The sequence below is a fragment of the Macaca fascicularis genome, chromosome 8 (genome assembly GCF_037993035.2).
Source record: "Macaca fascicularis isolate 582-1 chromosome 8, T2T-MFA8v1.1".
NCBI lineage: Eukaryota > Metazoa > Chordata > Mammalia > Primates > Cercopithecidae > Macaca > Macaca fascicularis.
The window spans coordinates 126,378,117-126,394,490 of record NC_088382.1 but is presented as its reverse complement, the minus strand read 5'-3'; the positions used below and the strand labels follow the sequence as shown (position 1 = coordinate 126,394,490).

At 37.7% G+C, this 16,374-nt stretch overlaps 1 protein-coding gene across 1 annotated transcript in view; it reads left to right on the top strand.

Annotated features, from left to right (window-relative positions):
- Positions 1 to 4,231: 4,231 nt before the first annotated feature.
- The window catches only part of EIF3H (eukaryotic translation initiation factor 3 subunit H), a 107,415-nt gene continuing 95,272 nt past the window's right edge, over positions 4,232 to 16,374 (top strand). The window contains exon 1 of the mRNA XM_005563961.4: positions 4,232 to 4,389. Within this exon, the coding sequence (XP_005564018.1) occupies positions 4,258 to 4,389 (132 nt within the window). The 5' untranslated portion in view covers positions 4,232 to 4,257. The remainder of the gene's footprint in view (positions 4,390 to 16,374) is intronic.

The following is a 16,374-nucleotide window of genomic DNA, read 5'->3' as shown; positions in this document are numbered from 1 at the left end:
GTTTCTAATGAGAAACTCACTTTAATTCTAATTGTTTTTCCTGTATAAGTAAGGTGTTATTTCTTTCTTCTGCTATCAAGATTTTTTCTTTGTTTCCAGAAGTTTGACTTTGATATGTGTTGGTGTAAATTTCTTTAGGGGGTGTCCCTTTTGGAGTTTGCTAAGCTTCTTGAATTTGTAGGTTATGACTTTTGCCCTATTTGGAATGCTTTCAGTCATTATTTGTTCAAATACTTTTTTATCCCTGTTCTTTTTTTCTTCTCCTTTTGAGGTTTGTATGATAGGATTGTTCGATTTTTTTTCATTTCTTTTTTCTTTTTTTAAGTTAGGGTCTCACTTTGTCACCCAGGCTGGAGTACAGTGGCATGATATTGCCTCACTGCAACCTCTGCCTCCGAGGCTCAAGTGATCCTCCTGCCTCAGCCTCCCTAGTAGCTGGAACCATAGGCACATGCCACCACCACCCAGCTAATTTTTTGTATTTTTGGTAGGAATGTTTTTTCACATGTTGCCCAGGCTGGTCTCAAACTCCTGAGTTCAAGCAATCCACCTGCCTCAGCGTCCCAAAGTGCTGAGATTATAGGTGTGAGCCACTGCACCTGGCCTGATTTTTTTTCTTACAGTTCCACAGTTTCCCAAGGCTCTGTTCATTTTTTGTACCAGCCTATTTTTTTTATTATGGTAAGATACATGTAACATTTAATCTGTCATGAAACTAGAATAAAATTTAGAAAAATCAAAAAAAGTATATGTAGCATAAATGTTAACATTTAAACCCCTGAGTGTATGATTCAGTGCCATTAAGTACATTTACATTGTTGTTCAACATTATCACTATCCATCTCCAGAACTTTTCCATCATCCCAAACTGAAACTTGGTACCCATTAAATAATAACTCCTAGTTCTCCCTCATCCCAGGTGCTGGTAGACACTATTCTACTTTCTTGATGAATTTGACTATTATGGAAATCTCATAAGTGGAATAATACAGCATTTGTTCTATTGTGTCCAACTTATTTCAATTAGCATAATGTATTCAAGGTTCATCTATGTTGTAGCATGCATTAGAATTTAATTCCTTTTAAGGCTGTATGATATTCCATTGTACGTTGTATTAGTCTGTTCTCAGGCTGCTGTAAAGAACTGCCCGAGACTGGGTAATTTATAAAGGAAAGAAGTTCGACATGACTGGGGAGGCCTCAGGAAACTTACAATCATAGTGGAAGGGGAAGCAAACACATGATGGCAGGAGAGAGAAGTGGTGAGCAAAAGGGGAAAGCCTCTTATAAAACTGTCAGTTCTCATGAGAACTCACTCACTATCATGAGAACAGCATGGGGTAACTGCCCCCATGATTCAATTACATCCCACTGGGTCCCTCCCATGACACATGGGGATTATGGGAACTACAATTCAGGATGAGATTTGGGTGGGGACACAGCCAAACCATATCATATGTATATACCAAATTTTGTTTATCCATTCATCAGCAGATGAACATGTGAATTGTTTCCATTTTTGGCTATTGTGAATAATGATGTTATAAACATTGATGTACAAATATGTTTGAATTTCTGCTTTCAATTCTTTTGGATGTATACCTGAAAGGGAAATGCTGGATCATTTGGTAATGCTATGCTTAATTTTTGAGGAACTGCCATATTGTTTTCCACAATGGTGCATCATTTTACATTCTGTTAAGCTGCTGTACAGACTAGGTCATTTCTATCATTCTATCTCTATTTTACTGACCTTTTTCTTTTTTCCTTTTGATTCTGCTGTTAAGCCCATTCATTTAGCTTTTGGTTTCGGTTATTGTACTTTTTAGGTTCTAAATTTCCATTGGCATTTGGTTCTTTTTTTTTTTTCCTTTCCTTTCCAACTTTTATTTTAGGTTTAAGGGTTACATGCACAGGTTTGTTACATGGGAAAATAGCGTGTTGTGGAGGTTTGGTGTACAGATAATTTTGTCATCCAGGTAATCTGTATAATACCTGATAGGTAGTTTTTCAATCTTCGTTCTCCTCCCATCCTCCACCCTCAAATAGGCCCCAGTTATTGTTCCTTTCTTTGTCATGTGTACGCAATGTTTAGCTCCCACTTATAAATGAGAACATGTGGTATTTGGTTTTCTGTTTCTATGTTAATTTACTTAGGAAATATCCTCCAGCTCCATCCATGTTGCTGTAAGGTCATGATCTCATTTCTTGTATAGCTACACAGTATTGCATGCTATATATGTGCCACATTTCTTTATCCAATCCACCACTGATGGGCATCCAGGTTGATTCCAAGTCTTTGCTATTGTGAATAATGCTGTGATGAACAGATATGTGCATGTGTCTTTATGGAGAATGATTTATATTCCTTTGACCATATATACGTAATAAGATTGCTGGGTCAAATGATAGTTCTATTGTAAGTTCTTTCAGAAATCTCCAGACTGCTTTCCGTAGTGGCTAAACTAATTTACCTTCCTACCAGCAGTGTACAAGTGTTCTCATTTCTCTGAAACCTCACCAACATGTTATTTTTTGACTTTTTAATTATAGTCATCCTGACCAGTGTGAGATGGTATTTCATTGTGGTTTTGATTTGCATTTCCCTAATGATTAGTGATATTGAGCATTTTTTCATATGCTTGTTGGCCACGTGTGTGTCTTCTTTTGTGAAGTGTCTATTTATGTCCTTTGCTGGTCCTTATTTACATCTTGTGTATCTTAGATAAGCTGAATTTGTTTGTTGAGACTTTATTTGTTTCAAGCATGTTCGTAATTGTTTATTGAAACATTTTATGAGGGCTGCTTTAAAATCTTTGTCAGCTAATTCTAACTTCTCTGTCATTTCAGCAGCATCTCTTGATTGTCTTGTTTCATCTAGTTTGAAATCTTCTAGTGCATGTACATCCTGGTTCTTGAGGAGATGAAAGATTTTTAATTGAAACTTGGACATTTGGGTATTTTTTTTTTTTTTTAATGAACTCTGGATCCTATGTTGTAGGATAAAGCAATAAATAAATGTGTTATTGTTCATAAGTAGCCTAGCTGTTTTCTAATGCTCATCATTCCAGCTACCTAGTGGTAGGCAAAAACCTCCAGTCTGTTCTTCCATGAGAGATTTTCTTTCTTCTTTTTTTTCTTTTTGTTAATGTTCTATTACCAAATTCTAGTGTAGTTCTATGTGGATCAACCTTTAGCACCTCTAAATTTGTGGACTTTCTCTGTGACCTAGGATGTAGTCTATTTTGATAAATATTTCATATACACTCGAAATGAGTGGATATTAACTTTTCATTTTGTAGTGTTAAGAATTTGTAACATGTAATTATTTCTTCTCCCAGATTGAAATATAACACCAGATCCCAATGATAAAACAACAAAAAACTTCAGGGCAGGATATGCCGTTTACTGATTTAACTATTTCATCAGTTCTGTATATATACTGATTGAATGAATAAACATTTCAAAAATAAGGGATAGGAAAAAAGTCATCTGGAAGTAGAAAAGAATGTTTTAAATTACTTATCTAAAATGGCTTCTTACAGTTGTCACATATTCTTTTAAGGACTTGAGATGTGTATTTCAGAGTAATGTGTCATAAATCAGCATGATTTTTAGAAAATATGTTCTGTATCATCCTTCAACAATACCTAAAATAACTTCTTTGGTACTTTACTCATGTAAATCTCTACATGAAACTAATAGCAGAAGGCTACTATTTCTGGTAATTCTGATAAAAGTTTCCATGTCTTAATTTCTGTATAATCTAAGTGGTTACAAGTAGCTATCTAAAATTACATAAAACAAGTTGACCAATACTGGCTCACCGCTAATTAACAGAATAATGTCGGACAAAACACTCCTCAGTTTTCTAATATGCATAATGCGAGTTAGTACAGCACTTCATTGCGAGATCAGAAATGAAAGCATTTTTACATAAGAGACACTACAGAAATAATGTGAACTGTAATGCTATTATGACCGTTTGCCTAATGGTGAATGATTAAACATTTAAAAAGTTTATTTTCATCTTAGATCATTCCATTGGAAAGAGGTCGAAAATGTACAGTAGGCATGCACAAAGGATAACGCCTGGAAATAAGGTAAAACTAGAGAAGAGGAGGGAGGCGGGGCCCAATTTTGGCTTCTCCTTCCATCTCCGCCCCTCGAACGCCGGCCTGCGAGTGACGTCACGCGAGACTTGTACTTCCGCTTCCGGTAACTCACGTTTCTCTTTCTTCCTGTCAGCCTGGAAAGATGGCGTCCCGCAAGGAAGGCACCGGCTCTACTGCCACCTCTTCCAGCTCCACCACCGGCGGAGCAGGGAAAGGTAAAGGCAAAGGCGGCTCCGGAGATTCAGCCGTGAAGCAAGTGCAGATAGATGGCCTCGTGAGTGCTGTTCCGTTTCCTCTGGCCCACGTGGGGAGCGCAGTTCCCAACCCCGTCCCACCAGCCGTACTTTTCAGCATTCTCTCCCCCGGGCTTGGTGTGGCTGGGCCAAAGTTTTTCCCTAGTACTTTTCTCTTTCATCTTCACTTTTTGTTCAGGAGAGGCGAGAACCTTCTTTTGTCTTCTAACGGGGCAGTTGGGGCTTCAGGAAGGGGACTGAGAATAGGGGTGTGAGTGACAGGTTCCTGGGGTCTTGTTTCGAGATGCCCGGTGGGGGGATTTGGAGAAAGACTCCTGGAGACAAGCAGCTAACAAAGGTGTCGAGTAGGATTTAGGGACCTAGTAGGGCTCTGGGAAGGAGAGAGTAAGGAAACTCCACTGCTTTCCTGCTGGGATCTGACATCTATAACTTCCCAAGTGGAGGTGTACCTTGTAGCCCCTCTTTTGAGCCTGTACTTCGGCGCTTTATCTGAAACCGCATAATTTAAAATAGACTCTTTTGTAGTGTTCATTCTGAAAAACAAAAGAATATCAAAGAGAAGGGCCTTAGATGTGTTTAGTAGTTAAGGTTCGTGAACTAGGACATCCAAGGAAATTCTGGATAAGGAAATGGACTTAGCTGGCAAAAGGAAAATCTAGAATGAGAAATTTTATTTCTGTTGTTTCGAAGCAAAATGCATTTGTACGACGTTCTAGTTGTAAAAGCATCCTTCCTGCCTCTCTTTTTAAAAAGCATCCTCTCTTCTTTTGATTGTTTTTTAAAGGTTATTTCCTATTAATGCAGATCTTAGATATTTGTAATAAGGAAGTACTTTTAAATTCATGTGAAAATTGTAATTGCAAGGGGGTATTTTTAAGTGGAAACTATTGATAATTTAAACCCAGCGTATAACTGAATCAGTTGAACTGACTTAGTTAAACTGGATACCAAAGTGTAGCCTGGTGATTAAGAGCTCATTCAGTCTTCTAGGCTCTTCCACTTTAACCAGCTCTGTGACTTTAGGCAAGTTAGCCTTTCCAAGCTTTGCTTTCCTCATCTGTCAAGTGGGAATGATAAGTATCTATATCATAGAGTTGTTTGGATTAAATGAAAAAAATTATGTGGTGACCTGTAGTACAATGTAATCATTTAATGTTAGTTATGGTTACTATTATGAGTTTAATGTCTGTGGTTAGCAGAGTTTGAAAGATGCAGGCAAGAGATTAACTTTGGAATGTTTTGTTCTAAATGCCACTTGTGTAATACTTTGAAAATGCAGACCGGGCGCGGTGGCTCAGGGCTGTAATCCCAGCACTTTGGGAGGCCGAGGCGGGTGGATCACGAGGTCAGGAGTTCGAGACCAGCCTGACCAACATGGTGAAACCCCGTCTCTACTAAAAATACAAAAATTAGCCGGGCATGCTGGCGAGCGCCTGTTATCCCAGCTACTCAGGAGGCTGAGGCAAGAGAATCACTTGAACCTGGGAGGCGGAGGTTGCAGTGAGCCGAGATCGTGCCACTGCACTCCAGCCAGGGCAATAGAGCGAGACTGCGTCTCAAAAAACAAAAACAAAAACAAAAAACAGAAAAGAAAATGGCGTACTGTTTGGTCTGTGTACTGGCACTCTGGCTTTCCCTGGCTCATGGGAGGCAGATGTGTGTTCAGGAATAAATGACGTGTCTTTAGAGACTGCAAATCTCTAAAGTTAGTGGGTGAACTTAGATTACACTTGTTAAAATAAGTGCCACTTGGCCGGGTGCGGTGGCTCACGCCTGTAATCCCAGCACTTTGGGAAGCCAAGGCGGGTGGATTGCGAGGTCAGGCGATGGAAACTATCCTGGCTAACACGGTGAAACCCCTTCTCTACTAAAAGTACAAAAAATTAGCCGGGCGTGGTGGCGGGCGCCCGTAGTCCCAGCTACTTGGGAGGCTGAGGCAGGATAATGGCGTGAACCCGGGAGGCGGAGCTTGTAGTGAGCCAAGATCGCGCCACTGCACTCCAGCCTGGGTGACAGAGTGAGACTCCGTCTCAAAAACCAAAAAAATAAAAAAATAAAAAGAATAAAATAAATACCACTTATACACTTGGGAAATGTTTATTTCTTAGAAACATATTTCTTATTAAATTTGCTATGTCACAACAGTACTCTTTGAATCACTTAGTTTCCAGAGTTGAAAAAGGCAACAGGTCGGTGGCATAAATCTATTTGGAGGTCATTTATTCAGCAAATATTTTAGGACATTCTTTTAAGTGCCAAATACTGTCTAACATAGGGCAGTGATAAAAGCACTTCCATAACAATGTCCTGGCAGCTTTAAGAGGGATTGTTGAATTAAAAAGAGACCTCTGCAGGTGGAGATGGACTGGATCACTTCAAGTTTCACAAATAGGCAGTGGGCTTAGGAAGGTTAAGAAACTGGTTCTCAATTTTGTGGTTTCACAAATTGCTTTTTTTTTTTTTTATCAGCTCTCTCAGAATTGATTAATGCTAAGGAACCGATTAATCCTTCTCACAGGAGATTGGTTTATATACATGTAAATGTTGATTTACTCATTTACTGTGGAAGACATACCTTTTCAGTGGTGAAAATGCTCATATCTACCACCAAAAAGACCCTTTTTGATTACCAAAGCACCTTGGAAATCGGATAAAAAATCAGAAGCTTACTAGTGACTCCAAAATCAATCATAATAAGAGCAGCTAAAGGATTATTTTACTTGAGGGTTATTTATATCCAGATTCTTGATGAACTTAGTGAATTATCTCTCATTCACAGTAGTGGGTACCTCTCTGCTTTTTTCTCCACCGGTTGGGTAGATATTAACAAAATAAATTCCTAACAACTTTCCCTATCTTTGGACATCTGCTTTTCTGTCGTTTATATAATTTTAGGCAGCTAGATTATAATGCAGTTGCAAGGTTCTTTTATCTTGGTTGCTCATATTTTAATTGTGAATGTTTTCCAGTTACCATAAATCATGTAGGGAACATTGAAATGGTATGTTCTTTATGCCTTATACATTATTAGATACAAGGAGTACTGGTTACTCTAAATTTTATTAATGGATGATTGTACATGGAGTGACCAAGAATCATCCATCTTTAATACTGTCTCCACATGGATATCTTATAAGTATACCTACCTTTGCCCAGATACAATTTAAAAAAACTCTTACACCCTCCCCTGCCCTCCCCTCCCCTCTCTCCCTCACTCCCTCCCTCCCTCTCTCTCTCTCTCTTTCTCTCTTTCTCTCTCTTTCTTTCTTTCATCTTGATTAACAGTGTTACTCTTAGGAAAGCGGTATTATATATTAGCCAAGAGAATCCTGAAGACAGTCTTGGATTCAGATCTTTATTCCAGCAGTAAGCATGACCTTGGGGAAGTTATTAATTTTTCTAGGCCTCAGGCTTATCCTTTATAAAATGGGGATGATGATAACGTAGTAACTCATAGGCTTGTGAGAATGAAATTCTGAGGTATTTAAAGTGTTTAGTACCTGTATCGTCGTAAACAGTCAGATTACTGTCAGTGTCTTTGCCACTCTCATCCTTATTAATGTTCCTCAAATCATTCCGAAAGCTAACTTTGCTAATGTAGATTAGAATTGTAGAAAGAGCACTGAACTGGTAATCAGGAGACATGCGTTCCAGTCTGCAACCACCAGTAACTAACAACACTTCTATGATTGTTTTACTCCAAAGGTACATTTTCTCATCCACAAAATGATTGCCACTATCCCTATCAATTTTAATAGTTTATGATTTCTTTCTTTTGCTTTCATACCTAAATCCTGAGGGTTCTTACTGGTGTATGACCCCAGTCAATCACTATCCTTCCTTTTAGGCCACTTACTCCTCACCTTTTATGTTTCTTCCCTATCTGTGCATGTTGGAATGCCTCATGGTTTAGGTTTTGGCTTTTCTTTTAGTCTCTGCTTGACATAGGCAGTGTAATGAAGTTAATACAAGTACATGCTCTGCAGCCAGACTGCTTGGGTTTGATTCCCAGCTCTGAAATTCGCTGAATGACATTGGGCAAGTGTTTGTGCCTCATTCTCCTCATCTGAATTGTTTTGAGACTTTAAATGGACTGAATATATGTCAATAAGTAGAACAATGTCTGGGACAGAATAAGTCACCATTTAGGTGTAGCTGCTGCTTTATTTGCAGTAATTATAGTAGTATTTTTTAAGGTATTCTTATCTGTGCTCATGGCTTTAAATATTATTTATGTGCTGGTAAGTCCCAGATTTATATTTCTGCCAGTAATGGCTCTTGAATGCTTCTCTTGATTACCCATTGCCTGTTTGATGTCACTATTTGGATATCTCATAGGCATCTCGTGTTTAACATGTCCAAAATAGAATTATAGACTACTTGTTCTCCTTACTTTTCCATCACAGCACCCTGTATTTCTGTCTAGGATTTTCCGCAGCCTGTAACTATCTTGTTTGTTTTCTTCTTTGTTTTCTCCATCAGAATATATGCTACTGAGGGCAGGGACTATGCTTTTTCACCTGTTTTATCTCGAATGCTGAACCTGTTAATTGACAGAGTAGGGTAAATGAATGAGTATGTATTCCATTTTTTTATTTATACTACTCCTAGTTTATGTTCTAGTATCTTATATAGCTTATTTTAATATTGTTTTCCCCTGCCCTCTTCAGTCTCTACCATTCATACTTTTTAGTTCATTTAATGTGAACATTCAGATTTTAACTTCTTTCCTTAGATGTTTGCAGTGACTTTCCATTGAATTTAAAGCCCACCAAAATGTTGTTCTTGTTTCTTGCATTTATGATCAGGTTTATTTCCTTTCTTTCCAAGCTTTGTAGGAACTGTAAATTCCAGCCACTCAGACTACTTGTTGTTTTCTTTAATAAGTCATGCTAAAGGCCGGGCATGGTGGCTCACGCCTGTAATCCCAGCACTTTGGGAGGCTGAAGCAGGTGTATCACGAGGTCAGGAGATCAAGACCATCCTGGTTAACATGGTGAAACCCCGTCTCTATTAAAAATACAAAAAATTAGCCGGGTGTGGTGGGCGCCTGTAGTCCCAGCTACTCGGGAGGCTGAGGCAGGAGGAGGGCATGAACCTGGGAGGCGGAGCTTGCAGTGAGCCGAGATCGCGCCGCTGCACTCCAGCCTGGGCGACAGAGCGAGACTCCATCTCAAAATAAATAAATAAATAAATAAATAAATAAATAAATAAATAAATAAATAAAGTCCGTCATGCTAAAGACAGACCTAGATTCACATCCTTATTCAAGCAGTAAGCATGACCTTGCTTTTGGTTCATGAAGTTCTTTCTCTTTGAAATTCCTCTCTTTCATCATCACATATTGAATAAAAAATGTTGACTTAATCGACTTACTGTTTTTTAAAAAATCCTCCATATAGTTTAACTTGAATCTGTAGATGTATTCTGTTCTTCATTCATGTAACAAATATTTATTGATTGCCGACCATATACCAGGTCTAGCTCTGCTACATGCTGGGATGTATTACAATAACCTATATGAGATATTATATAGGTGAGCAAGGTAGAGCACAGTCCCGACTCTCATGACCATTCTCAGCCATATGTAGATGTAGATGAACCCAGAGATTAGTCTCATCCTGTGTTTAGCCTGATGTTTTAACACATTTCTTCCTTCCTGGCACATTGATAGTGGCCAAGACCAATTTTTCTTATATTCTTGAACCCTTCCTTTCCTATCTTAGACCTATTTCATCAATTCCTCTGTCTCTGTAATATAGCAGTCTCTCAGTATCCACAGGGAAACCAGGACCCCTGTGTATACAAAATCTGTACATACTGAAGTCTTACAGTTGGCCATGTGGATCCCTGTGGAACTCACATATAGGAAAAGTTGGCCTTTCCTATATGCAAGGTTCACTCCCTGAACCTGTGCAGTTCAAGTCCATATTGTTTAAGGTCAACTGTATGTTCCCTTAGCACATAAACATCATCAGGACTTTTCCATATTAAAATTTTCAGCATTGTCTCTTTTAGCTCCCTGTGTTCCATTTTTTTTTGCCCTGACTTTTTTTCCTCTTTAAGTTAATAGTTAAAGGACTATTTTATATTTGTAGTCTTTCATACTTTCTGAACCTCTATTGCTGTTAGAATCTGCCACCACAGACTCCCCAAATTATTATTACTTTTTAAAGATTATTGATAACATCAGCAAAGAACTGTAAAATACATCAAAATGTTATACATGGAAGATAGTGTCTAAACATCCAGTTACCCACTGTTCAACTTGAGAAATAGAACATAAGAAGTATCTTTGAAACCCCTTCCTCTTTTTCATCCCTTCCTCCAATCCCTTCTCCCCCTATATGAATCACTATTGGTGAGCTTTGTTTTAATGATTCTTTTGTGGCTTTACCACATGGAGTATTAAACAGTTTGATTGTTTTCACCTGTCTATATGAATAAATATGAATTAAATCATAGTTTATATTCTCCTGTGTTTTGAGTCTTGATATGTCTGTCTCACACCATGATTGGTAGGACTTAGGGATGCTCCTCGACAGTTATACTAAGTACCATAATGTCAAATTATTTTCCTAAGTATTTGTACCATTTCACATTTGTCCTAGCAATTTATGAGGAATCCCATTGCTTCACATCTCTTTTATCTTTAGTATGGATAGATACCCATTTTTGTCAGTCCACTAAGTTGAAATGTTCTCTCTCAATAATCTTTTAATTGTCCATTCCAATAGACTTGTCAATGTGTCTCTTACTGTGTACCTTGCAAGAGTCAGTGCTTGGGTACTTCCTTGTGAAATGGGAGAATGGTTTAAACTGAAGGAACTTGATGGAAGGAACTCTCCAGAGGGCTTGTTTTCCAAATAAAAGTATCATTTGGAGGAGCAAAGTTATAAGCCTACCTAAGCATATCATAAAGCTGTTCAAAAGTAACTCAGAGCTAGTCTTGTGGATGGAAATGTAGTGCCTGAGTCACATTCTGCTTAAAGTTGTAGCAAATACAGATGAGTTAAAAGAAAAAACCAAAAAAAAAAAAAAAAAAAAAACCAAAGATAAACAAATGAAAGAATGGGTCTTCATTCTGTCAGGTGTTCTCATTGTTCCTAGACAAGATCAAGCTAATTCTTTCCATTAAACTTTTCATGTGGAACCCACTTTGTTCCCTAGAACATTTGAATTTTACCTTTCTTATGTTCATGAGATTCTTGCTATTCAAAGTATGATCCATGATCAGTAAGATGAGCAATGCTAGCTACACTTGAGTTTGTTAGAAATGCAGACATACAGTATCACAGAGTCTCAGGCCCCTCTCCTGACCTACACAGTCAGGTGATTTATAGCATATTAATGTTTGAGAAGAAACATTGCTGTCTTTCTTTCTCTGAACTTTTTGATGACAGCTCCTATCATTCACCTTAGTATGTGATCCATACTGTTAGTATATTTTCCCCTTCTCATTGAGATAATAACCCTTTCGAAGGCTAAAATATAAAACATTTGTCTCCTCCACAAGTCAGTGCTTGAAACTCATTGCTATTGAAATTTCTTACCTTTTAAATTTTGTTTTCCCCTTTATGTAAGTTATCTTATTAGATGCCTTGTTCCCCTGGTTTTGTAAGTAAGGTAGAGTATGTTATTAATAAATGGAAAAGTGTGAGTTACATATACAGTCAACTCTCCATATCTGTGGGTTCTGAATCCAGCAATCTCACATCCATGGATTCAACCAACCATGAATTGAAAATACTAGGAAAAAACAATTAAAAATACAAATAACTAATACAGTATAATTATTTACATAACATTTATATTGTATTAAATGTTATACACAGTCTAGGGATGATATATAGGAAGATATGCCTAGGTTACATGCAATTACTAATACCATACCATTTTATATAAAGGACTTGAGCATCTGCAAATTGTGGTATCCAGTTTCGTCCTTGTTTCTGTCTAAAACTCTTTTTACTTGTTGTTTATTTCTTCACTAGAATATCAGCTTCCTGAGAGTGGCACCCACGTCAGATTTGTTTGCTGCAGTATTTCCAAGTATCTAGAATAGTACGTTGTGTATAGAAGGCACTCAGATGTTGTGAATGAATGAATATACTGCTGTTGTGTGGAAATTTTCTTGAAAATCAAAAGAAACTGGATTAGTAAATGCTTTGTAGAAATTAATAGAGTGTTGGCAAGAAAAGAGCACACAGTTGAGGATAAACTAGTTAGCTTTCTGGGCTTGTTCGTATGTCTCCATCTTTTTGTTGATTTCTTATCTGTTTGAAAAATCACTAACATTAATTGAGCACCTATTATAAGACCCTGTACAGGGATGTTTGGTTAAACTTTGTGTTGTTTGGTTAAATTTTGTGTTAAATTTTAGATGTTGTGATCCTCACAACAACTTTGGGGATAAATGTTATTGCTACCTTACCTACCTGATGGTTATTCAAATCTAATGGAAAAATTTTGGTAGAAGTACTTTGTTTTTTTTTTTTTTTTTTTGAGACAGAGTTTTGCTCTTGTTGCCCAGGCTGGAGTGCAATGGTGCGATCTTGGGGACTGCAACCTCTGCCTCCCAGGTTCAAGCGATTCTCGTGCCTCAGCCTCCCAAGTAGCTGGGATTACAGGCACGCGCCACCACGCCTGGCTAACTTTTTGTATTTGTGGTAGAGACGGGATTTCGCCATGTTGGTCTGGCTGGTCTCGAACTCCTGGCCTCAGGTGACCCACCTACCTTGGCCTCCCAAAATGTTGGGATTACAGTCGTGAGCCACTGCAGTGGGCTGGTGGGAGTGCTTTGTGACCTGAATCCAGTAATGTGGATTTGTAATGCCAGGCTATCACATGTGTCACTGTAGATTTTTTGTGATACTCTTAGGAAGTTAAAGAGACTAGACAACAGCTTGTTAAATTCCATTGAAATGGAAGCTTTTGTCTGAGATCCTGTTCTGAAGTAAAATATAGTTTGGCCTTTTAATGTTTTAACAGCAAAACAATTATATGACTCTTGGCCTCTTCTTTCAGTTTTCTGACTTGAGTGGTACATACGTAAGTTGTTTCACATGTGAGATAATGTTTTCAGTCAGATAATTTGAAATCCTTTCAAGCACTAAAACTTGCATATTTTAGCTATTTTAATTATATGTCTTTCTGAATTGTAATACATAATTTTCTGCTGCTTTAGTCAGAGAATATTGAACACAACCTAACCACGTTTTGATTGCATAGTATTATCATTAAGAACATGTTATTGGGCTGGGCTCCTGCCTGTAATCCCAGCACTTTTGGAGGCTGAGGTGGGCGGATCACCTGAGGTCAGGAGTTTGAGACCAACCTGGCCAACATGGTGAAACCCTGTCTCTACTAAAAATACAAAACAAATTAGCCGGGTGTGATGGCGGATGCCTGTAATCCCAGCTACTCAGGAGGCTGAGGTAGGAGAATTGCTTGAACCCGGGAGGCAGAGGTTGCAGTAAGCCAAGACCACTGCACTCCAGCCTGGACGACAGATGGAGACTGTCTCAAAAAAAAAAAAAAAAAAAAAAAAAAAGAAAGAACATGTTATTGAACCAGACGAGACAGTAGATCTGTCAAGAAATCCCTTCAGGTAGCCTGTTACATCTATAATAAATGTCCCCTGTCATTTAATTTTAGGTGCCTTGAGTAGTTTATATTTCTAGTTGGTGGCTTTTTTGGTTGTTAAGTTTATCTGTTTCTTATCCCCTTGCTTTTCAGGTTTTTATTTGCTGTGAGTGAAAAACCAGTTATGCAGGATTATCTCTAACCTGAGTATTTGTGAGTGAGGATTAAATTCATTATGCAGTCTGACATTTTGATTGCTTAGTTATGTTTTTTGCTTAGGCAAGTAAGATATTATTGCTTACAAATAGTGACTTTTTATAATAGAAAAATCATTTAGCATACATTGTTATATCTTGGTAGCTCCAGGAACTGGGCAGACTAGTATTATCTGGATTATACATGTGATTCTCCCACTGCAGGAAGCTGAATGGCTTTTCAAAGACGTAGAGTGAATATATCCTAGAACTTGAATTCAGATCACATCCAGCCATCCTTGACTCATTTTCTTTTACATTTTATAGCAGCTTCATACACTTTAAGATCCCAGTAGTTGTTACGTGTTATGTGACAGGTACTGTTTTAAGTATTGTGTATTTATTAGGGCATTGAAGCAATACAACAACTCATTGATACATCCCTATTTTATCAATGAGGAGACGTCGGTACAAATAGTTTATGTGATTTCATTAATATCTAGTTGGAGGAAATAGAAGTTAAGGTGTGTATAGAATAGTTAATCTAGTGCTTCTTGTTTGAGCATTGGGAAATACATTTTTCAAAACTCAGGTGTCTTACAGACTTCTAACTTTAAAATGCATGAGAAAACAGATATTAGAATGTTTATGTTTAATAGTCAGTCATATTGTAAAAGATTTGTAGCTTTAAGAAGTCAATTTAGTAAATATTCTCAAGTTTGGAAAAATGCAACCTTAAACTGCTGAGTTCATATATTAAGATACTGGGGATCAATAGTAAAGAAAATCAGTATATTAAGGGGCATTGGAAAGAGTACTGGTAGGTGTTCCTAAGTAAGGTAATTTACCTACATTAGGTAGGTGGTAATTCTTAGTCCATCTGACTTTTCCTTTTTTTTCCTTTGAGACAGAGTCTCGCTCTGTCGACCGGGCTGGAGTGCAGTGGCCCGATCTTGGCTCACTGCAATTTCCACCTCCCAGGTTCAAGTGATTCTCATGCTTCAGCCTCCCAAGTAGCTATGTGCCACCACACCCAGCTAATTTTTGTGTTTTTAGTAGAGATGGCGTGTTGCCATGTTGGCCAGACTGGTCTAGAACTTCTGGCCTCAAGCGATCCACCCACCCCGGCCTCTGAAAGTACTGAGATTATAGGGATGAGCCACCTCACTGGGCCAGACTTTTCCATTTTTATGTTCCTCCCAAGATTTGGATAAACCTGCAAACATCCTGGGCCATTGGTCCTTTCCCTTAGGGTCAGACACTTTATTGAAATTCATTGCAGTTTGCTTTTTGACAGTGCTTACTTTGTTTGTGACATATATGCTAGTGATGACAATCTGTCATTTGTTTCTTGTAGCTGTCTTCTTGGGTATAATTTAAGGCAGCATACACAGTACTTCTCATGGGGGAGATAACTTAAATCAGTTATGATCTCTAGGTTTGATATGAAACCTAGATATGTTTGATATGAAGATAGTGAATGACCTTTCTACTGTAATAAACAGAACCTGAATGGGTAATTTCTTACATTGTTGATATGATTTTTAGTAGTAGATATTGATTTTAATAGTTGGTAATAGTTACTGTTGAATTCCAAACTGGATGGTTTCCCAAGTAAATGGAATATGATTAAAAAATTTTAACTTTAGTTGTTACAGCAAATCTGGCCTGGATTTATATGGTTAACACCCCAAATATCTATTTAACATTAAAAGGTGTGGGTGTACTATAAGCATTTTTTATCTTTTGCCTTCTTGTCACTTTTTGCTTCACCTGGTTTCTGTATATGATAAATTCGGATCTTTTGTTCAATATCTCAGACTTCATTGGTTTGGCTGAGCAACTCCAGGTATTTTAAGTCTTGGCAGCAATGCTCTGGACTTGCAGCTCAGTCCTAACCCACACCTTGGAGAAAAAAGCCTCTACAAAGCATGAAGCTTTGAAAAGAATCTTTGCAAGTTCTTATTTTTGTGTAAAGATTTTCTTATTTTTACTTCAAGTCTACCATAGGTCATTTCTTAGATAAAACCTCCTAATTTTAGCACTTACAGAAAACTTGGTTGCATTTGCTTTCTTTTCAAAATTAGTTTATAATTTTTTTGGTAAAATATTTAATTTATGGTACTTGGATGTTATTTTATTTGGCAGGGTTTTAGATAATATCTTAAAGAGAATATAACTTCCTTTTTTGTAAACTACTACTGGTAGGTAGATCATTCTTTAAAA